General features: G+C 36.5%; 1 protein-coding gene across 2 annotated transcripts in view; it reads left to right on the forward strand.

Annotated features, from left to right (window-relative positions):
- CPED1 (cadherin like and PC-esterase domain containing 1) overlaps positions 1 to 26812 on the forward strand; it is a 153716-nt gene that overhangs the window by 105160 nt on the left and 21744 nt on the right. For both annotated transcript variants that reach the window (XM_026868166.1, XM_026868167.1), the window contains exon 17: positions 22065 to 22182. In XM_026868166.1, the coding sequence (XP_026723967.1) occupies positions 22065 to 22182 (118 nt within the window). The remainder of the gene's footprint in view (positions 1 to 22064; positions 22183 to 26812) is intronic.

Below are 26812 nucleotides of genomic sequence, written 5' to 3' on the forward strand. Positions count from 1 at the left end.
ATCGCAGATGGAGGGTCCAAGAAGGAATTTCAGACAAAACTGAATTACTGAGAAGGTTCTACAGTTTGTCCATTTCAGAAGAGATTCAAAGCTTCCACTGGGAGACCTTTGACTAGAGGTATGTTAACCAAATGATGGGATGCACCCCCTCTCTGATGTATTAGTTTCAGTTGCTGCTGGTCATCTGTTTGGTACTGGTTCCTCAGCAAAGGTGCAGTTGCTTGTGTAAATGCTTGTAGACTATTTAAAAATAAAACTAACCAGGTTTGCTAGCCTGTAGTATCTGGGATTTAAATTACTTCGGAGCCCCTAAAAAGTGAGTTATCACATCTCTGCCTGCTTTGAGCCTGATAAAGTCTTTTCCAACCTAAATTATTCCATGAGTCCACAGATCTTGAGTCCATGAAACTTAGTTGAGTGCAAAGGCTGTTTAGAATACCTCACTACATGGATTGCTCCACAGGTCAGTAAAGGACACTGGGCACATTTTAAGCCAGAATCCATCCAGTAATATATTTGTTTTTCTGTTATTCCTGTGAACACAGTTTTTCTTGCCTCCTTTGTATGTGTGCCCCTCAGAGCAGAGCAGGGGCAAATTCCACTGAAATGACCAGAATTTCACCTGTCTTTAAGGTCTGAGTTGACTGTAGCACTTTCAATTTGCTAAATACCACAAATACTACTTTGTGCTGGCCAGCTGGCAATCAGACATACAAGTGGATGTAACCAGTTAGCAGGGAGCCTAGTTCTAGTTGGGGATTGGACATGTACGTGTGTATCCTACACATGACTGCAGCTAGGTTTCAGCCTCTGGACCTTTAGCACTGTAAGGCAGTACTATTGTCTGCCAAGCCAGACTGCAACTCCCCACTCACCAAGCTAAAAGCTGTGCCAAGTTTGAATTAATGGGAAGCTAAATATGAGACAAGATATGTCCTAGTACTCTTATACAGGTTAGTTCAGCAGAGAAGAGGGACAACATTCACTAATATTGTTTTTCTATTCTTTTACATTTTATTTCTTTAACAGTCTCATTTACAGTTTTGTAAACCACTATTTCCATCACTTTCAGACAAAAAACTCATGTTGCTTCTCTACTTGATATCTTGAAGGAAAGAGTTCATTAAGGTCCAAATATATATGCTTTCATATCACATTTAATCAAAATCTCCACTCAGAAGAAGTTGACTTTTAGTCATATTCATGTAAAAGTAACTGGCAGTAGTAATCAGTATCTTATATTAATTCATATTTTTTTAACGTTGAGATAATCTGGAGTTTTCTATTATCAGGTGTTTTGGTTTTTTTTTTGTTTTTTTTTTTTTGAAATTCTGTATTCACTTTTGTCTGAGGCCTTCTTGGGCCTGAAGGAGAACTTACTCATGCTAGTGTCTCTTCTCTATTGCACTGTTTTTAATTAACTTTATAGTTGCAGATCTGTAGATAATTTTTTTTGCCCTGTGAATCAGTTTCTTTCTAATAACAGTTATAGATCCATCTACGAAACAAAAGAAGGCCCTATAAAGAAGAAATAATAAATGGAAAACAGATATTTGGCAAAGAACATTAGTGCTCATTCCTTTCACCCATCACTGTTTCTTAGCATTTAATGAGTAATAGATTATGTGGCTTCTCCCAGTCTTTTTTAGCTATGTTGTGGAATGCACTTCACTGGAAGACTTTAAGTGAGATTAGTAAAACTGCTGGTAAACTTGATATTGCCTCAGTATGAGAGGATGAACTAGATGACCTCATGGATTTCTTTACTTGTGGGTTTCTTCCCTGCTTTGCGTGTCTGTGATCCTCACAACTCAGACCCTTTGTAAAAAGCTGTGCCATGCTGCATTTAGTTTAGCCAAAACTGGAAATAAAATATAAGTGCTAATGATTTTCTCCCTTTGTATTTCACATATCTGAGCTTAGGAACTTCATCTCTTTCCATTCAATTTAAAGCGGTGAAACAAAAGAGAAGTATAATTTAGAGACTTATTACTGCCAGAGATCTTGCTCACAAATGCTTTGCTCTGTAAAGAAAAAGGTCAAGAAGGTTTTAAACCAGGATGTTCCTTGCCATCTGAGCAATTTAGGATGCAATTATTTGCAACTAATACAGTTTGGGATGTATGCCATCACTAGAACAATGAGACTTTTCCCTTGGTTTTGATCCAGTAAACATTCTGTTACAGAGCTATGTAACAGTACATATGGACACAAGGGAAATGAAGGCAGAATTTGAAAGAATTTGAAAAAAGTCACTGAATTGAAGACAAACTCATGACACAGATTTTTAACTTAGAATGAAGCTGGTCTTAAGAATGAAGGCTTAATTTATGATTGCTGAAGAATTACAAGGCTATTGGAGGTCAACAGAACTGTGTTATGATCTACACAAAGTATAAAAGCAAAGAAAACAATTACTTCAATCCACTGTTCAAAGCAAGCTATTATGTCTGCCTAGTTTAATGAATTGTGATGTAGTAGAAAACAATGACATTTTCAAACAACATATTTTACTTGCTAACAAAGTGATCTGAAACTACATGTTGCTGTTCTGAAGTTTTTCCAGAAATTCAGTTTAATCAATAATCAATACATTTTCCAGAAATCTTTTTCTATATTTGGTCCATAACACCAAATTGAGAAGATAGACAATAGCATTTAGTTTGAAATGACCTTTTCTATCTGAAGATAATTGCTGTGTACAAGTATGTAAATATATTGTCACAAGAGGTAAAGTTCTAATAACTTTTTTTATACAGCATAGTCATAGGAAACATTTAACACTTTTTCTGTCTTTTTGGTCGATTGTACATAGTGAAAGCAAATTAATATTTTTCCTGTTCAGATAAAATCTTTCTTCTAATATTTGTGGTAATTCCAACTGAAAGGAAAATGCATTTTCTGAACAGAACATGTTTTAGCCACACAGCTTCTACCATGTCTCAGAGTCCTATAGAATGGCCAGTGTCCAAGGACACAAAAAGAGGTAAAATATCTGTTCCAAAATATATATGGAAAACTACTTTACAGGACATTTATGTCTGTTAGCATCAGCTGTGTCACATATGTTAAACTTATACTAAGCTCTAACATGCTGAACAAAGCCAGAGTATGTAAACCTCTGTTCTTTTGAAACAACAGAACAGAAATAGGACAGAAATGAAACAGTAGAAAAGCAGCCGAAAAAAAGACCTATAATCACATGCAAATACTGAGATGATGACTATTTTCAATTTTAATTATGCTACATTCCTCATCTCAGAGACTTGTATTAACATATAGGTACCAGAAGTGCTGAACAAATCTTGTCAAAATGTTTGTTAATTTATTCGGAGCAGAATCTATCTGTTTTTTTCTGAAAACAATGTGGACTGTGGTTGAATACACACTTGTGCATTGTTAAGCAGGAGTATGTTCAGCTGCGTCTATTCCTCTCGTAATGCTGTTACAGATTTTACCTACGCACACTCCACTCTGTCTTACCGATGCTTTAATCCAGTGAAGGAAGGCTCACAGCTTCCTTATTTCTAATAAGTAAAAGATCAAATAGTCTTAATTATCAACACTATGGTCTAGCCACCAAAAATGGGGGTTTTAATGATAAAAATTAATGTGTATCATATTTTAAGCCTAGATAAGACTTCAGAAATAGCCATAGAAACCTAAAAATATCAACTTTGTCCTCCTGTGTGGGAAGATCCTGCTGGCAAAAGCTATGGAAGGACAAGATAACAGTAGGCTTTTTTATACAACTTCGGTGTTTGGTCTGGATATGTGAAATTGCGATGTCCTTAGCTGAGGGGCATTATCAGAGACCTCTTCCAGGCACAAAGCTTTAAAAGCAGAGCCAACATATCACCCACACCTTCTTTAATAATTCTTTCCATCAGTGCTTAGGTTGGGAAAGAAATTCTTTATTCCCTGTTCTGTAGGTTTGACACATTTTGAATACCTGACAGGCCAAATTAAAGTGAGGTATTGTAGAGCAGGCTCTGTCTGAAAGGTTCATTAATAAAGACAGAGACCTCTGCTAGAAGGAACAGTGTTTCAGAAAAATAAAGTGCAAACATTGTAATAGTTTTGTTCTACTTCAATAATTCTGTGGTTTGGGGTGTTTTCAGCAGAGCAGATGAAAACTGAGCCATGGATTAAAGGTATACAATACTCAATAGGAATCTGATCTTTTTTGTTTTACAACAAATTAAATTAATAATTATCAGCTTCAGACAGGAACTCAGAAAAATATGTAAATCCACCAAGAAAGAAATGTGAAAGCATATAATCTCTTCAGAATGCATTTTGTTGTTCCCTTTGAAAGCAAGATATTGAAAATGGTGCAGTTTTTAGTTTAGCCTTGAAGCTCTGTTTTTCATTATTGTGGCTTATTGCCCACTATTAACTGTTTCCAAAGCCCATTCGAAGCTCATATGTTCTTTGCTTCTGCTACAGATTGTGAAAGAAATTGCTGTATACTGTGGCCCGTTAAGTTTTATATTTGGTTTGCTGTAGAAAAAATTTTAACAGTAACTTCTGCTGCGTACTCTTTTGACAGTAGAAAAGGTGACACGGTAGTGTGGATTGCCTCTGTGCCTCGTAGCAGGCTTAAAAGAAATTTGTTTGTTGATGAGTTGCCTGGGAGCTGATGTGGTACCTGAAGAGCTACCATGTGCAGCAGTGGCTCTGCACCCAATATTTGGCTCATTCTTCACTTTCTGCAGAAATGAAAATATGATGGTGGGATGGAAGGGAAAGTCTTCTGTGCCCAGAGCAGTTTTCTTGATCTGTACACCGTGGATGGGTTCCATCTTACTTGACTTCTGTTTCAACGTAAGTTGTTGAGCCCTACAGCTGAGCTTGTTCCATTAGATGCCTTTATAATCAACTGGGAAAAATCATCAGTTTTAAGGCACAATTCTTATGATCTGTTTTGAATATCTATTATAGTTGTCTGAATGGCTTAGCTATAAAGATGTGGTGTTTGTGTTTCAGCTGTTAATATCTGATCAGATGAAACCTGTCCTGAGTAACTTGTATCCTGAGCAATCCCAATATAATGTGTGACAACTCATGCGTGCAAGGTTACATAAGTGTGGTGATTTAGGCCCTGCTGGGACCGGAGACTACATTGCTGTTGTCCCTCCCCCACCCTCAGACACAAGTAGGGCACAAACCCCGGGTTAAAATAAGAAGAAATTTAATACAACAGTGTGATAAGCAATCTGAACAACAACAGTAGCAATGATAACAACAATAAACAGCAATAACAGTGAACAAGACAAAAGATATACAGAGAAATACCGCAATGGTTACAGACAGCTCGCTCGCGATGCTCCCCGAGACCAAAGCCACAAAGGAAAAAGTTCCCGCGTTCCAGTGCCCGGACCTGATGTCAGCGTGGTATGAATAACCCGGCTGGAGATCCCTTCCCCCTCTCTGCTGGGGAAACTTAACCCTATCCTAGCTGAACCAGGACAATAAGAATCCTGTGTTCACAAGAGGTAGAGAATGTGGTGCAAACTCCTTTAGCAGGATGTTGGTTGCATGCACTAGCACGAGACACATGTAGTTCAAACCTGCCACTTTGTGACTACTGAGTATCTGAAGATCAATATGATGTTCAGAAGTCAAAGACTTGTGGGGTGCTGGATATTCTGTATAGATATATTTCAGCAGAATGAAAGCATATTTATTCCTAAATTATTTGACCTGCATTGGATCTGTCTCTTCACCCACTGAAAATTCCTAAAAATCTTAACAATACAGGGTCAAGTCATTATAGAGGTAACGTCATTTTTGCATAAATGTTTCTTTTGGAAAAGGAAGTGAAAAAAGAGAAAAGTGGAAAAAAAAAAAGATGGTTGATGAAGGAAATTGAACAGCAAAACCACTTTCCCCCATAATAATTTTATTTGAAAGTATAAATTTGTGGGATTTTGAAACTTTTTCTTTATATACCTTGAAGCTTAACCCTTCATCCAGGTTTTTATCATCTGTTAGGAATGCAATTTATAATTTAAATAAACAATAGAAAAACAAACCCACTAGTGATAAGACTGAAGGCTCTGTCTTTAGTCTCTGAAATAAAAAATTAAAGTGTTCACCCCTCACCTTATGAAGTTATAAAGCCTTGCTCCAATCACATACTTCTGTGACTGTTCCATACCTTTTAGGTTAATGAAATGAAACACATTATGACTTGTTCAAGAATGGTTGAAATAGAAAAACTAATCTGTAAATATTATTATTTGCTTTTATTATTTTGTAACAGAATAATGTGATCGGCACAGCAAATTAACATACAGTATAGAGGTTCAAAAATGCATGTTTTCTTTTTATCCTTTTGAGTTCTCAAGTCCCAGCCTGACAGTCTGGGCTCTTTCCAAATAGTTCTTTCACCTATAAATACCAAGCTTGAGATGAGGTATTGACCATCTGGGAAAGTCAACTTCCTGGAAAGAAGAAAGAAATGGATAGTGTCTAAGTCTTAGGGGTAGGTGTCCATCAAGATGGAAAGAGCACATCATACACTTAATTTTGGATGTGGTTTTGACCCTCTCACTTTCTGAGCAAGTGGTGGACTTTAAGAAACTTGGAAGCATAATTTTTGATGACAAGAACCTGGATAGGAGCATTGACTTTGCATTAACTCTTCATGGGAGCATCTGTGTTAGGCAGTAAGTTTTCTTTGTGGCAAATGGGCATTATTCTTGTTTCTCCAGAAGGCTGTTAACTTTACCATGATCCAGATAATCTTCTGGAGCTGCTACTCTTCATTCTTTGACTAAAGATGGTTTCAGCTGCCATCTCATAACTTGCAGGACACTTCTAAACAGGAATATGGGACAAAGCATCAATTCACATGCCAAGATATGATAAAATACTCGTGTCAATAGCAAGTCTCTATCATAAAGTGTTATAGTTTAAAAAATTAAGGCAACTTTGGATTTCATAGTCATCCTAAATACATCCATATTTACTTATTTCCCTATGTTTGTAGTGTTCATCCCTGTCCAAATCTGAACATCTCTCTCAGATGATATGCTAGAGCATCAGTCCCTCAGAGTCCTCGGTAAAGTGAATGGAGAAAGGCAATCCTCCAGTGAGTGAGTTGGAGCACATGTCCATTCCCCTAATGAAACAGACAGAAACTGATATAAATTAATATATATTTTGAGTTCCGTATTCTTTATAGACCAGAGATATGGCTGATAACCAGACTTCATTGTAAACTTCAAGTAAGTGCTAAATTATAGCTCCTTGTTTAGATGAATCTGCAAATTATCTAAGTAGGAGTTAAAATACTAGTACCATAAAATAGAGGACTTGTCAAATTTGCAACCATTCAAATAAAACTTCATTACACAAGTGTAGTGCATCTGGTTAGATTAGGAATTCTATTTACATCTCATAGTAAAAAGGTTGCTACTTGATTTTTTTTAGTTCTATGAAGCAGTTGCCTAAAGTGGAGCGGGATCCCCATACCAGACAAATCCCTACTTTAGAGTTAGTCTCTACTTATCCTACTGGAGACTTTTTATTTAACCACTAACTGAACTCTCATCAATCAGTACATAAAGGATATGAAATTGCATCTCCTACATCTCATCAGTACTCACTAGGCTTTTAGAGATTACAGAGATCTCTTAGCTGTGTTTTCCACTGGGTTTAATCTGGCATACAGATTTTCAGAATATTTACTAATAAGTCTTTGCTGACAAAATTAGAGGAACACCTGCGTCTAACTTGAATCTCAGCAAGACTTGAATCTTGTGACCCTGTGATTCTGTGAACTGTATGGAAGAAGATGCAAATTTTCAAGAGGTATAAAACAAATCAGATGTGCTTTTTCACTGTGGTAAATGATCGTGATGTGAAAGATTCAAAGCTATACATGTTAGTTTATATTAATGATTAGAAGTGCTTTTTCATTTCAAAGGTCTATAATTTGACATCTGAAGTAACATATAATTTACAAAATACAAAGAGTGTTACAACTGTAACATAAAGTGCAGATGAACATACCACAGCCTCCAGATATCCCATTTCTTGTTTTATAAACCAAAAATACTTGTGGGAGCATCATAATGTTACAGAACGCTACACTGTGCAAACAGATCTCTGCTCTTAGTTTACAGATGTGGAGGAAAAACATGTGGTCAGACAACCCCTTAAACACTGCACATGTGGATGTTGCAAGCAGCAAGTTATTCCAGATAAAATCACTATAAAGTTACGATCAGCATGCTTTTGCTCAGTTTGTCATTTTTCCAACAGTTTATCATGATCTGACGTTGTATTTTTTGATACCATTACTCTCTGTATGAGGAAAGCTTTGGATAAGGAGCTTGTACTTCGGAACAGGACAAGCAAATCTGAAGTTAGTCTACTGGGGGGAAAAAAAAAAAAGTGTATATGAGCTGTATCTGGTAGGGTACAAAAATGAGTATTCAGGAACTTACACCTTGCATGAGCTCCTGGCATTTGAGGCATTCACTATTAAGTGTTGTGAAAGGATAGAGATTACTTTTGGAACTTGCTGTAATTGCTGTGGAGAGGTACTCGTTAGCTTTGTGGACCTTTGAGATAATTGCACTCAACAGCTGCCACTGAAGTCAATCAGAAGACAGGAAAAAAATATCTTGGAAATGTCCAGCTTCTTGTAAATAGTGGTTATGAATGGCACACTGCCAGTGAACCACCAACACTCATAAATGATAACACCTCTTTCATTTGGCTTTAACTCAGAACTAACTCCATGACTTCAGTCAGTTATTGGAGGGTGAGAAAGGCAGAAGAAGACTCAGATTTTTTGCTTTACAAGAAATACTTTACAGCACATCCAAATCTTGCTTCGCTTCACTTTTGCACTCTGATATAGTGAAGAAGTTTGTACTGTTTTACCAGGAGAAAGCAGAGTCATCCTAAAGCCATTGAACTGGACATTGTGCAGGCCATTTAAAGCCTCTGTGTGTCTGGGTTTTCATAGATGCATTGAGGTCATTTGTTGGACCCGCATACCTTTTCATTCCCCACTATGTTGGATTCTGAAGCTCATCAGCCTAGAAGAAGGAGGTTGTTTAATCACCATAATCTCTGTGTGGTGGTCTGTTATTAAGATCAATCTTTCTATGGACATTTTGCAGTGCAAAGTGGTAAGCTGGAGTTTATCTACTACATGTTTTCTTTCTAGTTCACTTTATATGAAAATATAAATGCAATACTTTCAGACTAGCGGCCAAACTTGAGCTGTTTCCTCCTATGTTATTCTTTCAACACAATAGAAGACAGGTGTAACATCATAAAATAGAGGCTTTCCAAACATTTTTTAGCAATTGCAAACAATTATTTAAGCAATTCTATTCAGTTGTCATAACATGGCACATCTACACAGCCATGTGCCCTAAGAAAACGGTTTACTTTTCATTTAACCCATATCCGTCTCTTTTCCCTTTCCCTTTTTTAACCTTCCCTCAAGTTTTCTTACTGTCTTTCTTATGTTGGTAATGTGAAAGATTAATTGAAAAGAAATAAGTTCTCAGACATTAATACTTTTCTAGAAGTATCCTCCCCTGATTCAGTTATGCAGAACTGCCATTTTTATGAGATATTAGTATTAGCAGCTGAAGGGTAAACATCAGTATGGTAGAGTCACCACAGCAAGATTACTCCACATCCGTGTATTGATTTCTATAAAAAAAAAGACTGTAAGTTTTATACAATCTCTACTGTTGTCAAATGATAAAAAGAGTGTAGAAAGGATGTGGAAGGAGGGAATTAAAAAGAAGTAAAAGCAAGATGACAATATCCTTGCAATAATACTTAATTTACCTTTGTTAAATTACTATCCTGTACCTAATATAGATTACAGTACACAGTATATAATGGTATCCAATGTATGCTATATCATAATACACTATAATATTTTCAGGAATAGTTCCTTTACATTATCTCAGTCCTTTTGTCTGTAGCATGTCCTCTAATCTGATTTGAACTGAAAATGTTTTAGTTTTCTGCAACAGCCAAGTCTACCACAAGGTCAGGGTCTCAGTGTCCACAGTAAGTTCTGGAAGCTTTTGCCACACAGAAGAGAGCTCATGCTGGAGGGAACCTGGGCTGTGCGTTTGGTTCAGGTTTGTAGGGATTTTGCTGAGTTACTGCTGGGCAAACATTCTGAGTAAAATTCCTTTTGCAAGATATCCTATTCCTCAGGAAGAGTAGGAAGATGAAAAATAGCTGGTTAACGACTAGGAGAGTGGGCAGGCCGAGAGCAATCCATCAGCTAGACTGTTCATATGTCTAGGCAAAAATATTGAAACAATACAATTATATTCAGTCCATGGTTTTAGAACTGCCTATAATCAAATAATCATATCAGTCAGAAAAACAATGTGAGTTATAATGTGGATGGGTCTGCTATGGGATATGAATGTATCTGTGCATACTTTGCTGAAGGAAAAAATTGTTTCACATCTCCAGAAACCTGAATTTACAGCAGTTCATTTTATTGGTGGATGCATGAAAGTTAAACACCTCACAGTCTCACTCAAAATGTATGTGAAAGGAGTAGCTCTACACACTCTCTGAAGTGCTGAATCTTGGTGAGAGTAGATTGGGTCAGCACCTGGGTGTGGAACTTTGCCCGGATCCAAATGTAGGCTCTGTCCTTGCAAGAAAAACAGTAGTTAACATGTTTCTGACATTTTGAGGGGGAACAGCCTGAGTCACTTTGATTCAGCTGTGTTTATAGAGCTGCACTGTCTGCACTATCTGCCTCCTCATTGCTTCCCAGACCTGAAGTGAATCACAGAAATCTTCCAGATGTCAGTCTATTAGAGCAAGTAAATTGCTGTATAAGATTATTTGTGTAGGTGAAGGGAACTGAAGTGATTAATAAGCTGTAATTAACTGTCTTAATGCATTGTTGAGGAAGCCTAAATTTTTATTTTTAATTATTTTTTTCTATTTCCACTGTGCTTCATTTTTGTGCTAATGTGATTTCAGTATTGACCAAAGCAAGGCTTCAGCTCAGCATCACTTATCATGTCTTATGCAGTAGAATAAGCATCATCACGAAGCACATTATTCAATTTTCAGAAGTAATTAGCTGTTTTTTGTGAGGGGGGCCTTGTTCAACTAGTGGCTGCTTGATTACTTTAACTGAATGGAAAGGACATGCAGTAGTAAATTACTGCAAGCAGGCTGTTAGAGAGAGAGGGGTGAATTCTAACTTCAGTCTGCTCATTTGGCACTAACTGCATGCAATCTGTTTCTGTCCATGTGTGAAAGCTACCTGCATGCAGTCTGCTGTTCAGTAAGCCATCAAGCTGTAAGGAGACTGCATTTTCAGTCTGCTGTGCACCAGAAGGCAAACCTTTAATCAGTATCTTTTGAAAAAGATCATGATTAATAAAAAAAATATCCGTGAAATTCACTTCTGTGATTATAACAGCAAGTGTACTGCAAATTCATTAGAGTCAATTTTGACCCCATTGTTGTTTAGAAAATAAATGACTACATGGCCAGATTTGTAGGTGTTCTAGGAAAACAAACTTTCCTGTCTTATTCCTGTCTCCCAGCTGTGTATATTAAATGAGTCTCTGGGGATATGTAAAATTTAGTGCTGGACATAGCTATTAGACAGCAAGGAAAATATTCTCATTCAAAGGTTCTTCTGAACAAAATGTGTATTGATTTTCAAAGGCAAATCAGTCCTTCATTACTTCATTCTTTTCATGGTAAGCCACAGTGTGGTAAAAGGGAAATATAAATAATAACCAGATACTGTCTATAAATACATGTATCTTTTCTATTTTGATACAGTCTTCATTGAGTGCATTGTCCAAGAAACTGTAATCTCAAATGATGTTGACAAATTTCCTTTTAAGTATTATATTTTTTACTGAAGCTTTTAACTGAAGAGGAAGAAAGGAGAAAAAATCCCCACGTTTTCTTAAATATTCACATTCTCTCACTCTCTTTCATACATATAGAGTAAAAGTCACAGTCTTCCTTTCTGCACTACCATAGGCTTATATAGCACCTTCTTAATATAAGAAGCTTCAAATTGAGTTACAGATAGTGTGGAATGGAGACCTATCCATGCACTGTCCAGGACATTTGCACAGAGACTTTCTCTAGTGTCATTTACACATTCTTAATTTTAACCCTCACATTTCTTTGTGTATGCAACACATTCTAAACTTTACATAACTAATACATTTTTCATAAAATACTTCCTGGTCACAGTTAGAAAGATTTGTGTAAATGCTCTCTTTCTAAAAATATATCCTATCAAGATCTTTGAACGTGTCTCTTGACTCACTTAAACAGCTTAGTCTCTTAATAAGAGAAGGATCTGATATTTGGTCAGAAAAGCCTCAGAGATGGACCCTTTATCAGAGATGGACCCTTCATCGAAGGCCACTTTAAAAATAGAGTCAAATGCAGAAGGGTCAGCTGCTGCTTGCTGCTCTGCCAGCCACTATGACCTGCCTCCCACTGAGCTGCTGGGAAATTGCAAGGTGTTAGGGATCATCCCTGCCTAAAATGGGGAATTGCAACCAGCATACCTCTATTTCACACGCCTCTCTTTTTTTTTTTTTTTGGCACCTTTCAGGTGAGGAGCAGTAGTCGCTGAGGTAGCCTTCCACAAAATGGACATCCCAGGCTCAGGTCTGGCCCCATGGCAAACCCCTGTGTCCCTCTGACCATCTATACCTGGGTGATATTTTTCAGTGCAGACTGGGTATTGAGCAGACAAACCATTTGTACCACTCTCACTGGAGAGCAAGCATAGGTCTTTACACCAGGGGTATTGCTTTTTGAAGAGGAAGGTGTTTGACTGTTGGGAGTTGAATGACTCAAATGTTCAACACAACTGCTCTCAGGATCTGTCCCTGTGTGTTCCCCGAGACACCGTTAAAGACAGCCAACATCAAAGCACATGGCTGCATGAAGCTGGCCGTGTGCTCAGGCTTTTCAAACATGTGTGTCAGTGTTAGACTGTAAATATGCAAAGAGAAATACCTCCTCTTGTACACCAGATACAAGTGTGCTTTCCATTAGAGTGAAGACTCCACACATATGTAGAATCTGTCACTACATGAAAGGCAGGAACTCACTGTGTTTTTTGTCATTGTTTGAGAAAACAGTTTCAGAAGTCTTCCACTTTGTGTTTCTGAGCCTGTATTAGTAGCTTCCTCAATGTCCCCCAGGCAATATATGGCTCTGATGTGTATTCCAAAATCTAGTATTGCCATGGAGGACAATTTCTGTATAAAACAGTGTGTGCACTAATCCCTTAAACAAAAACATTTTACTTAACCCTGCAGACAACATAACTTAAATAAATAATAAACTTTTCTGGCTTTTTTAAATGACTATATTTGCTCCATGTATTTACCATTTACTTAGCTTTGGTTTTGTCTACTCTTCCAAGGAAGCAAAGCTGTTGAAATGCTGAAATATCACTAATGGCTCACTAATACATTTTCAGTCCTTTGGGCCAATTTAAGATCAATTTAGACTAAAAAAGGAAATTCCAACCTTCCAATATTTTGGGGGGTTTTTAACAAGAACAAGAAAAGAAAAGAAATCTCAGTGCTCCTATTGAACTGGATTGCAGAACTTAGTTCTTTTGCATCCTGTTTGGCAGTCACCAGTTTGCTATTCATTATGAATATTTTGCGGAAAAAAAATCCAGCATTACATTCATTCTCTTGTGTTCAGGGGATGTGCGGGAGAATCCAGAGCAATCGGTTGCGAAGAGAGAGATTTAAGCATCCCGAGGCCTAGGAAAATAAACCATGTCCAAGCAGTGTAACTAGGATTCCTTATTCGTTGTGTAGGCAGTGTTAGTGAGGTAAATCTTGCAAAGGAAGATTAAATATTTTTTCTTAGTAGAACACCTGATACAACTGAGGGAAGAAAGCATACACAAAAAGTGTCTGGGTACAACCCTTTTTAAAAATTTAAAATAGAAGAATTCAGCTTGTAAAAAAAAAGATTCTACATGAGCCAGTACAGTGATTAGGAAGTCAGATGTATTGCCCCACAGAAAATCATATGGAAAGGAATGTATCTTAAGTGTACCTTTCTCTGGGATTTACACACGCAGTCTTGGGTTACAGGAGAGCCTGTCCTCCACTTTGAATTGCCACATGCTTTCTCAGGGAGTTAAGTACCTACTTCGCTCGGTCCTTTCTCATCTAACAGTTAACAGGGAGCCTGGTGGTGCTCCCTCCATTCAGTTTCACCCTCTTCTTTACACACACCTAGCCTGCAGATGGAGCAGGTTCAAGGCTCTTTGTAAATCAGTATTTAACTATGTACAAAGCAAATGCAAGCAGCTTCCTTGGGAGAAACTGAGACAGAACTGCCCGGAATAATCTATAGCCCACTGACCGAAGGGAAGATGCTGGGAGCTTGAATTGAAATCTCTGATGCGAATTAGTTAAAAGAGGGACTTTAAATTGTGTTTGTTTTGTCACAGGGAAATGTTCTACCAGAGTAATACTAATGTTTTGTGCACTGCACATTACCAGTGGCATGTACTAAGAACACCTATCAGATCAAGCACTGTTGGCAAAGAGATTTCTGAACTGCTAGAGCTCAAGGTGCTGACTAACAAACAGCTCTGCTGAGCTATGGGTTATTTTGCCTATGCCCACTAGAAGAAACTTAGGCACTTAGGAGGGTGGTGGCAACTGAGTGAGGGGTTTGAGATGTTACATTATAGGTGCGGGTAGTGTTGGATGGAGGTCCAAGTCATCAGCCCAAGCTGATGTATAAAATGAGAGGCAGAGTTGTGAATTGGATCCAAACATCCTAAATCTCTCCTTGAAATCTTAACCTTAGTATGGCCCAAGCCCTAAATAAAGTTAATAGATGTTCTTGCAAAATCTACAGGATTTGTGCTAAAAGTGAGAAGTACCATTGGTATGGTACACCCTAAAACACTGAGTTCATCTGAACAGCCTTGCTTACTGGGACAAGCAGCTTTAACAGTAGCTTTAGCAGATGTAGAGTTCACTGGACTAAGTCCTTGACTAACAGTTTTTTCCAATACATTGCATCCATTGTCAGAGTATTTCAATTTCAGAATTAATGAATGAACAATAATGCTTTTCAGAGCATTTTTTCTCTCATACCTTTTCATAGTTTCTGAAAGTAGTGATAGATGTTCAGTCTGAGAAGTTTTACTGTGTTCATCATGGTTATGATATAAAGGTCTTAGTCTAAAATCAAAGGGACAAGGCCAGAGCTCATGCACATCTTGCACATAAGAAGGTGTAGAGTATAAGTCTCTCTGCAATGTGAGCTGTGTGTGCCATATACCCTGAGCATGGGAGGGTAGAAATGAATGCTCCTTAAAAATAGCCTCAAGGCTGTGGGGTTTCCCAGCTAATACAGTACATTTTTAACTAATTACCAGGGAAAACAGTCAGAGCCACATCAGCACTTTATTGAGAGAGAACCACAAATACCTGATAATTCTTTTCATTATCACATAAAATATTTACTTCTTACACTGTCAAAGCACATGGCTGACAAGATATTCCTCATTTTCAGATAATGGGCTTGGCAAAATTCAAGCCAATCCACATTCAGAGATTGCACTGGGAAAAGATGCAGGGAAAGAGGAGAACTAAGAGTGATTTCAAAACTGATGCATCTCTTAAAGTCTCCAGGTCAAAATTATTGTCTCACTTTTAAAACTAAAAAACCAGCAGAACCTAAAATAGTAAAATGTCTCTTTTTATCTGCTGTTCCTTGTTCCTGTCTTATCTTCTTTTTAAGGGAGGAAGAGACACTGAATTCTTTCCATTCCTTTTTTTCTTGCTTTGTGTTTTTAGTTTATAAAACATACAAGCTGGAAATCGTCACTGTTCTTGATTGGGAAAAATATCATTAGTTGCATTAGGAAAACATGTTTGCTAAGAAAGCAGTTGAAAAATCCATGCAGATGTTAGCTTCAAAAATTGGGGGAAAAAAAGCGCTGTGTCTATCTTTAGGTACAGTTTGAAATATTTTCCAAAACTTATGTTTACAATATTTTATTCTTAATGAATTTGGGTTTCACATTCAGCTGTCTTCGACTAATTCTACTACGTCTCTGAGCAGTTCAGAATCATAATTCACAAGTCTCTGCTAGATTAAGAGCCATGCTTTTTAGCCCTCGTGAATATTTTTGTTCTATTGTTCACAAATGCAGACCTTTGAACTATTGACTGTTTGGGAGCAGGAAGGCAGGTGGAGAGTCTAACTGACATGTGCGGTACTAAACATGACATAAAATGGAATTGAATCAAAATCCTTCATAGATTGAAAGGATTTTTTTATATTCCTCACACTTATAAAAGATACTAAAATAGTGATATGTAGCTTGCAGTATTTTCTCTAAGTAGCGTTTATTTCTTAAAACAGTTTCTTAGCTTTCTGTGAGGTTAGCATCCTCTGCAGAGGAAGCCATTTTGCATCTGCTGTAGTGTCAAGATTAAATTTATTCGTCCATATTATCCATGTGCTTTGAGGCAGTTGTCTTTGTTAAGAGGAACATATGAGGATTTTCAAAAGCTCTTTAGCAGATAGGTAGTAAAAATACTGTGTAGACATTTCAACACTGGTTAAAGCATATGACATAATTTACAAAAAAAAAAAAAATATTCTATGAAGAGTTTTGTGATTGAGACAGAAAAATCCTGCAATTCATGGTATGCTTGTATTCTTAAGGCAAATTACTAAGAATTATAACAACAGCATGAATAGTGTTAGTAAGAACTTGAAAGCAATTTATACTGATGGCTGCACTTTGTCCATATTTCAAACTGTTCTCTGATGTCTCCACCATGCCTTGACAACATGGCCAGTATCTCAGCTTTTCATATCATTCTCAGTCTCCTACTGATGTCTGCGCACTGCATGTTCCAACCCTGTGTGTGCCCAGACTCCTTTTCTAAAGTGTTTTTATGGTCCCTACCAGATCCATGTGGAACTGAGCATCTCATATTCTTTTAATGGTTTTTGTGACAGTGTGTTTGGGGTTGCTGGGGAAATATTATTCCATTTTTGCAGATGGAACACATTAATTTCCTTACAAAACACAATGGTGGCAGTTTCATTCCTTTAAAACTTAGCTGCAACACATGGACACATTACTCTATCTCTTCAACCCATTAATTCTGTATTCTCTGTTTAATGGATTTGTGTGTCTTTTGATGTAGGCAATGTCTTCATCTATGTCTTAGTGCTTGATGAATAATAATAGTTATTGTTTCCCAGCCAAAAGCAGTTGTGAACTGAAATTTCTTGGGAGACTGCCTCTCTCTTTGTGAGAGCTTTCTAGAACTATTTTGTACACTCATGAGTTTCAGTTCAATCTAGTTAATTTGGATGTTGAACCTCTGAATTTTTGGAGGTTCATCTATCACTGAATAATGGAGACGGACAGAGGGAGGCAGTTGAATAGAAGTCAATATGCCAACTGTTCCTTCATTTATTACTGCCATATTAATAAAGTTGATAGAGTGGAACTAATCCATCTGCTCACAATTTATTCCCTAGCAATAAGATACAATTTCACTATTTCATGAGCTCACTCTTTGACTAATTTTATTAGAATTCTTTCCATAGCATCATTTTTTCACTTTTCATCCAGTTTTAGTTATGTGTAAAATAGTAGAAAAAGATGGACTAAAGAGACATGAAAGGATTTAATGAGAACCTTGGGTCAGCTTAAACAGAACCAGATCAAATAAAGTTAAGTCAGCAAGCCTACAAAGGCTAACAGAAAAGCATTCAAAATTACCTCTTTCACAGGAAGCTTTGTTCTGTCATGTCTAAAATGTAAACAGGCAAAAGAAATAAGGCAGCCCTGGCAGCATAATAAGATGAGGAAAGACTGTGGTGACTTAGGGGATGTGGCTGTGGTGACTTGCCAGGCTGATGGGCAACAATGGGCAGAGGGCTGCGGTGTCAGAGCTCAATGGATGGAGAGGCCTCCTCCCTTCCTTACCAAGAACTAGTGAATGAGGTTTATCTCATCCACCAGTTCCCAGACATGTGTGGGCTCTGGATATTAAAAAGATGCAGGAGTGTTGGTTATATGCAATGCTAAAATGAATTCCTGTGAGCTTAGTATTTTTCTCTTGTTTAGTTTAAAACAGTCTGATATGCTGATCCCTTATTAGTCTGGTCAGGCTAGTCTTCAGCGATCTGGGGTGGGTGCAATTTCAGACATGAGTGACTAAGCAGAAATTACCTGTTTTCAAAGTGTTGAGCCCACCATTCCCGATGATCACTAGGGGTTTTAATGCAAATGCAATAAGAACTTTTACAGAGAAAGCTGGGTGTAGAGCCTAGACACAGGCATTCTGTGTAGGAGTTTCCAAAGCATCCAATTCATTAACATAAGTCTACTTCCACTGAAAATGATAGTTTTAGCAAGAGCTTTTAATGGACTGAGTTGGGTGATTCCAGAAAAATTCTGAAATGACTACCTGCCTATTTTAAAATGCCTTTTTGAGCTAACAGGTAGCAGCAGCTGTAGATGCCAAAAGTAACTTTATTTTTTGTTATATGTGGAGCACTGACCATTAAAATGAACACAGACTGACAACTTGTTCCTGTTTGATATGATTTTTCCCAGGAAAGTCGTGGGCTTCTGACCTTCTCTTCTTTCAACAGCTTCCAGTTTGGTGGTTTATGGGGTTAATCTGTAGGCAATTAATGCCATTTCAGACTAATCATTCTTTCATTAGAGTGGAGGTGGTAAAAAAGTACAACAGCAATTAAAAATCAAAAATAGTTAAATAGTTAAATTAGATCTCTAAATCTAAAGCATAACTGCAACTACAATGGTACTATCTATATGACATTCATTCCATGATATTAGTTAGCTGCATGAGTGTGGATCATCTTTATAATGCTTTGGTTATCTCTCTCACTCTCTCTCTCTCACACACATCTATATGATTTTAAAACTGGTGTGGTTTTTTAATATTTATGTACACCTGAATGAAACTATGTATGTATATGGATATAACAGAGAAGAAATACAGTGTGGTTATTGAAAGCTGAGATAACAAAAAAAATTTCTTATTAAAGCAGACACCTAGACCATAAATAAATGAAATAATGTATGCATTAATAACTCCACATTAATAATTTGAGAAAACTGTAAAGTAGCAGGCACAAAAATCTGTGTGATCTCTTAAAGGCTAAAACTTTTATGAAGGATCAAGTTCACTGTAGTGTGGTCTAAACAGAAAAAATTCTCATTTCACTCAGCAGATGGAGTCCATAAATGTTCACTCTCTAAGTATCAACTGATGTTGAATGAAAGCTGTCTAGATGTAGAGATCTTTTATTTGGTAGTGTCCAGAAAATCTTCAGTAAAGATAAAAGAAACTTTTCTAGTGAAATGCCAAACCAGTCTTATAAAGAGTCAATTCTAACTGTGCACTGAAGTACGTAATGCAAGGAAATTTTTCTTTGATTCTAGTCCAGACATTTCAAGTGCTTTTTTATGTCTGCCTTCTAAAACTGAGGGTTTTCAGGGAGAACAGACACAGAGCAAGAGGTATCATTTAAGTTTAAACCTCTGACTCTCATCTTTGCCATGAATGATCTTTTGTAAACAGACTTAAGATCACAAGATGTTTCATCCTTGGTCAAGGCAAGAAGGATGTCACTACAGTGACACATGTCACTACAGCACCTGAAGAAAACTTTGAAAAATTTGCAGATGGTTAGAAAAACCCTTAATGTGCCATACATTGGTGGAGCTGCGGTACATCTGTAACAGTCACGTATTCATTTTGCACATTATGTTAAGCATGTCAATGATGATAAAGGGTTGGTCTCCCACAAAAGTAAAGATGAAACAAATAAGGCTTGTTCAGTGATTCACAATCTCTCATGATCCTTTAGTTTTAGATATGAATTAGATATTAAACACAAGCACTGGCCTTTAAAATTCATGGCTTTCATACTTTGAAAACACAATGATGTCAAAGGGAATCGGTGATGTAGTTTGACCTGCCTTTTGATTGTGACTAGTAATAAACCATCCACATGAAATTTGTTAATGATCTTTTCCAAGGAATTCAATTAAAATCAATTTTTATTTGTTTAAGCACAGAACCTGGGCAGAGGTATGAACAAGAAAATCCCTGTTAAGTTATTTTATGGCACTATGTTGAGAGCAATAGCAGCACATTCAGGAATTTTGGACTTTCTTGTGATGTCTTGTGCAAATTGTTTTACTTCAAGGTAAAACAGCTTTCTGATGTTAATGTTAGTTGAAGTAATACTGTCAAATAGCTGTACAGTGTGTCCAGACCCAGAGGCTCCAAGACAACATCACAGTTTAACGCTAGAAGATACCATGCCATTCATTTTGTCCTAACAGCTTTCCCTAGTTTTAGAATATTGAGAACAGGATAACCGTACAAAAGAACCGACACATATCTACCATTTCTCTGGCTTTTTGTGCACAAAAATTACCTTAACCCTTTGAAGTCAGTGGGAGCATTTATTTTTTTTTTTCCCACCATGGAATTTAATGAGATCAGAATAATTATGAGGCAATTACTTTACTTTGGTTTTTGGTTGAATAATCAACACCAGCATTTACTAAATTCCAGGATAGATTAATATCTCCAACTGTATCAGTGGCACGTATCCTACTAACTGTCAAGTTTCACCCTGGACATAATATGTTTTGCTCATTGGTCCTATTCAGGCGTAGCATCCTAGATGTAGCATAATTTCATGGAAGCAGTGAATGATATTACATGACAGTTGCCAAATTAATTTTAATGTAATTTTAGAAAATAGAAATCAGCATACTTCAGTAAAGACCAATGCAATTTTTTTTTTCTTTTTGAAAAAATTGTATTTTATATTTCTTTTTGGTTTCAGAAATACTCCTTGTCGTAATGAATGCGCTCCTGTAAAAGTGTATCTCTATTTGTGTTGTTTGTTTGTAACTAATTAGTAGCATAAGCATATGCAATTCTTCAAAAAAGCAAATTTTGAATTATTGGACATTACCATGACTAATATTCCATTTTGCCAGAAAGGGACACAACTGTATTTTTTCATGCACTGTTTAAAAATAAAAGCACATTAAGTAACAATTGACGAGGTTAAATTTTCATCATATTTTCTCCTTTGTCACAAAATGATCTTTTCCACTCCTTTAAGTCTCAGTTTTATAGCTTTTTAGTTTTGGTGAAAGAAACCACCTCATTGTGTTTTAGTGAGCTTATCATAATATAGAAATGAGGGTAAGACAAGGAAATATGAGGTAGTATGCTTTTTCTTAAGATAACACTCACCCCAGAATGCTCCTAGTTTCTGATGAAACGACTGGCAATAGCACCTGTTTGGGCAATGCAGTATTCAGGATGAGTATTTTTACAAAGTAATTTGAAGAGACATTAATCTGAACTATTGTAGATACATGCCTCTGAATTGTTCTAAACTCTTGTTACGGTTGAGGGAGAAAGGCATTTTTAGGATGTGATTCATTCTATCCTGAAGAGCACATCTAAAATAGATTAAAAATGTGTCCTAGGAATGCTGTTTCTCTGCTAGTAGCTCAGCCATTTTCCCCTTGAAGTTTTTCTATTTTCTTTCTCTTTTCCTTTATGCGTCTGTATCTCCTGAACATAATTTGGGGCAATTCATCACAGAAACATATTCCATATGACTGCAGATATGTATACATGAGGGCAAATAGGTAGAGATTGTACGATAACTAGAGACAATATGACATTACATAAATGCTATATATGTTTGCCTTCATAAATTTTCTCTTTAGCAAATGTAGTATCTTGTACATTTACTGTGGATTGGGATAGTTTATTACAAAACCATTGTCTGAATGGAAAAAATGGTTCTAAAATTCATATTAAAATACATATTGAAGAGCAAATGATGAATGAATTGCAGAACCAGTCCCAAATAACTTTTTTCCTCTTTAAATATCTTTGAAGGCATTTCAAAGTCATATGGATGGGTGCAGTGCTGTCATTTTCACAAATTTCATTTTAATTCAGGACTGTGGTTCTCGAATTCGTCCAGAGGAGTCCTGTGGCTTACAGCCTCTGTCTCATGAATACCTCTCAGCAATTTCACAGACAATGTTTAAGACCTGTGAAGCTGGAGACACAAAAGGTTTGTACTTAATCCTCTTTCTTTTGAAAATTAACTCGTGCACCTCATCAAAGTAAAGCAAGAAACAATGTTTCCTCTTTTCTATGGACATGCACTAACCTACACACAATAAATCTGACTAACTACTTGTAATAGTTACAGATTTTTAAAATCAAGTTAATTAGTTTATATGATAAATTTTTCTTTAATGAGTTTCTAATCAGTGATCCACCACTGCTTGTGTTATTGTCATGTAGCCTTTAAAATGCATTGAAATATTTCCCTCAAAAGCATTTAAGAAAAAAATGCTTTATTCTAAGTGGAAGGGATTATCTACTCAAAATAAAAATCAGCTTTACAAAAAGAACACATTTTGATCCATTTGAATTTTTTATTTCCACTTCTGTACTGGAAACACAAAAATAATTTATAATTTCAAACAGTAAGGTATGTATTTTTACATATATTGACACCTAAAAGCAAAGATGGACAATCAAACATTATACAATAACAAATACAATCTAGACATCTCTTTGGTTTAATGAGAATCCAGATTATAACAGACTGTCAGACAGGTATTCATGTTTAGGTCATGTCTGCGTGAAGATTTATGCAAGCCTACTTTAACAAATCTGAGTAATCCACAGGACTGCTTAGGTATGCAGTCTTATTCATAGCTTAAATTATTGCTGGATTAAACAATAAGTAAATTTGTTCAGTTCTTTATTAGACACAATAAAAATAACCCAACACTCCTATATGGGCCACTAATACAACTGTATTTTTTATATTGCCATAGATAGGAGCAGTTTCTCGCAGCAGCAAATGTGCACACAAACTCATGGAATAATCAATACAAAGTAAAAGGAATGTGGGAACTGCCTGAATGCATCGCTTCGTGTGAAACAGAGGTGTATATTAGTTTTGTGTTATATGAAGGGAACACAGGAAGGATACACTGTTGTACACAGAAGCATATTTTAATCCCACAGCAAGTTGTGAATCATAAAGAAACACAACCCATCCTATGCTACTATATCAGCACTTGAAATTCCTGTCTAGAAAGCCCAAATGAAATCCACAGGAAAGTCCTTCGGGGGGCAGAATATCTGTTTCTTCTAGATAGTGCATCTAACTAAGTGAAGCCAAATATCAATTATCTTTTACAATGCTATTGTGAATAATATACACAATTGAAATGGAAACAAACTTCAGGATATGTAGTCTCCAAGAACAAGTATATGAAAGAGGGAAGAATAATTTCTGCTTATAAAGTGAAGATTGTCAAGAGGTATCTAATGAGCCTAGAACTGGGGTTTGAAGTATCTGGCAATAAGCGGCTGTGTAGTTTTGATGTACTTCACAACTTTCAACTGGAACTGGAAAGCATGGATTTTTGTAGAAAATCATTCTGAATTTGTAACAACTGAATGATATCCCAGTCCTGGCAGTGAACGTTTTCCTGAAACATATGGGAACAATTGCAAATTCCCAACTAAAGCAGCAACATCTCTTTTACTTAAATAAGCTAAATTTTCAGAGAAACTAAGCAATGTCATTTCCTCTCAGAAGAAAACTCAAAACTTCTGCAGAAGTAAGGCAGCATCATACACTGTTCTTATTCAAGAGAGCAGCCTAGCTGTATGGGGATACTGGGGTACCATCACAGCACAATGCATCCATGCTGGCAAAAGCTTGTGTTAGTGCAGACGTAGGCAGAGGATGAAGCAGAGTAGCAGAGAAAGAGGTGAAACCTTAGTTCCTCTGATGTTAATGGTAAAACTTAGAAGTCTGCTTTGCAGTTCAGTGCAACCAGGATTTCATGCCTCATTTCTAGTCCGTTGATACAGTGCAGGGACAATAGCTCAGGGTCTAACCAAAGGCAGAACTGGCTTCCTCCTGCCCTAGTCGTTATTCTTTGGAGGAAGCTCAGCATTTTAGGAAATACACACTTAAGTTACACCATTTTTTTCCCCTCTCTCGTTCTCTCTTTTTGTTCTTTTTTTTTTTTTTTTTTTTTTTTTTCATTCCATCTTGCTTAGATCATGGAATGAAATTATGATTTTTATAGCAAAAATCTCCTTCTTCCTTCAGAAAATCCCCTTTGACTCAATGGGGTTTGAATCATGCTATCGTAGGAAAATTTGTTCAGTATTTCAGTATGATCAATAATACAGAAGTCAGAAAGCACTGTGTGTTTGGGTCCTCAGAGAGAGAAACAGTTGATAGGGACCATGAGAATCCCTAATTTTGCTAAATGCCTGCAGGTGAATCAGGCTACTGCAGTCTGTGGAAATTTGTTTTGCAGACAATTACAAAATCTGGTGGGTAAGAGATCATGGCTCCACTTCTAATGTGCTGCCTTGCTGCTGTGACATGTACATCTTAGTTGTATCCCTCTTTCCGTACTTTCTAGAACTGCATCCAGTTTAACATAATACTGTATGAGCTTCCTCTTTACATTCATTCAACAGCTATCTCGATTTGGGTCCAGAAAAACATAAACTGATCTTCAATTTAGAGTCTCCTTTGGTTACAAGGAGTAAATTTCAGTTTGGACATAAACCTGTAGGCCTAAGGCCATTTATTCTGTAGCATCAAAATCATGTCCTTTAAAAAATAATTTTAGTTTTGTTTTTCATAAACACAGCTAAAAGCAAAATGAAAAAAATATTTCTATAGCCTATTCATAGAAAACAAGTTTTTTCAAAGCCTTGAAAAATAGACACCAAATGTAAATTAGTCATAAACCAACAAACTATCTCTAGCATCAGCACAGGTTAAATATTTCAATTTTGAGTTGTCAGTTTAGAATAATTTTTTTTCTTTTTATATGGGTAATTGTTCAGCATTACAGGAAAATTTTTATTTTGATCTTGAAAGCAAAATATGTGTATTTGTAGCTATGGCAATGGGAAAGGTTGAGTAAAAATAAAAGGCTGAAAGAAGAAACAAAACTATCAAATTAAGTGCACAGCCTTTACTGGTTAAAAGTTTTAACTTTAGGCTATTTTTTTTTTAATTCAGGGTAAACAATCCTAATGATTCATTATAAAATATCTTTCTTTTTGTGCCGTTTTAGGAGAGCAGTTTGGGGAGTACTGCCAATGTTTAATCTCATGTTTTAAGCAGATTTATGGATGCAAGTGATAAACTGCTCTAATAAGCCAAAAGTCCAGTTTACTTTTACACTTCATGTGGAAACTTCCTACTTACAGGCATTCATAAAACTTTGGTTTTACCAGTTTTTAATTTGTGAATAAACAGCAGATCTTGCTTTCCTGCTCTCTTTCACTGAATTGTAGGTAAATGTGCCCTTGCCTAGTAGAGCCAATGCTAACTCTTTTAGCTGAAGCACTACAAAATGCAGGTTGATTAAAATTGTGTTAAAAGCTGCATTTCATGCTGCTACCTTATATAAATGGGGAAAAAGCAACTTATAATTGAAATACAAAATAAACTTGAATTCCAAACTAATATTGATTATTTTCAATTTTTGACTGTTAATTGTCATCTTCTTTTATATATGAGATTCATTTTATCTTTTAACACAATTTTATTTTTGAAGGTTAAGAATGAATTCACTAACTGTTATGAAGTTACAATAGGAAAAGTTCATAACTGGATTTTAAAATGCATAAATGTACACACATTGTTAAAAAAACGCTATGCAAATACAAAACCTGCAACTATTCTGTTGGGTTTAAATGTCAGCACTTCCTATAAACATAGGTTTATCTCCATATTTGTTCTCTAATTTTTTTTTTTTTTTTTTTTTTTCCACTAACCTTTAGCACATGCTAAAAATGGATCTAGTTTTTCTTAATATACCTAGAGAGTTATTGAATATAAAACAAATTATTTAAAAGAAGCTTTTCAAAAGGTACTTATCACTTTCACTTGCCAAACTTTAAAATTTTATTGTTCAGATGTTTCAGCTCCTCAATAGTCATTTTATGTAGTTCTACTTTTCTAGTTTATTACCTAAAACCAGATCAGCTCATAAAGGTATGGGATGTTAAGAAGAAAATTCCATAAAATGACGAATCTCAGATGTTGGAGATATTGCCAGAAATTTTATGTATTTGGTTTGAAAGAAAAATTACAATGTCAGGGAAAAAAACCTGCCTAGTTTTCATATAATTTTTAAATATAAACCACTGCCCAAACCAACTTTCAGATCATTTATGAAGACCTCTACAATAGTGGTAGCCTCTGAGTCCAGGCCTCAAACCAGCCAACCATTCTGTCCCTGTCCTGTTACTCAAAAGGCACAAAACAATAAAAGGTGTTTGCATGGCACCCATTGCTGTGTTATCCAAGACCTTGCACTTTTCAGTCTCTTCATACGACTGCTATGAAGCTGGAATGACCCTCTTACCATGGATTGCAAAGGGGGTTCAGGGGGAGCTAAGGACAAGATCCACAAGTGGCAATAGAAATCTTGGAAGGTCAAAGCATGCTTGGCTCCAGCCAGGAGGCCACAACCAGAAGCAAGGGACCTCAAAGCCAAGGGAGGGACAGCATGAGGAAGGGGTTCACAATGGCCAGCACTGGAGGCTGCAAGAAAGAGGAACTGGTAGTGGTGATGGTCACAAACTCTAGGGTCATGTCTACCCTGCAAGCATTTGCTTTTGGAGCCTTTTGCTGG

Source organism: Athene cunicularia (assembly GCF_003259725.1).
Source record: "Athene cunicularia isolate RWA chromosome 1 unlocalized genomic scaffold, athCun1 chr1_part2, whole genome shotgun sequence".
NCBI classification, from domain to species: domain Eukaryota; kingdom Metazoa; phylum Chordata; class Aves; order Strigiformes; family Strigidae; genus Athene; species Athene cunicularia.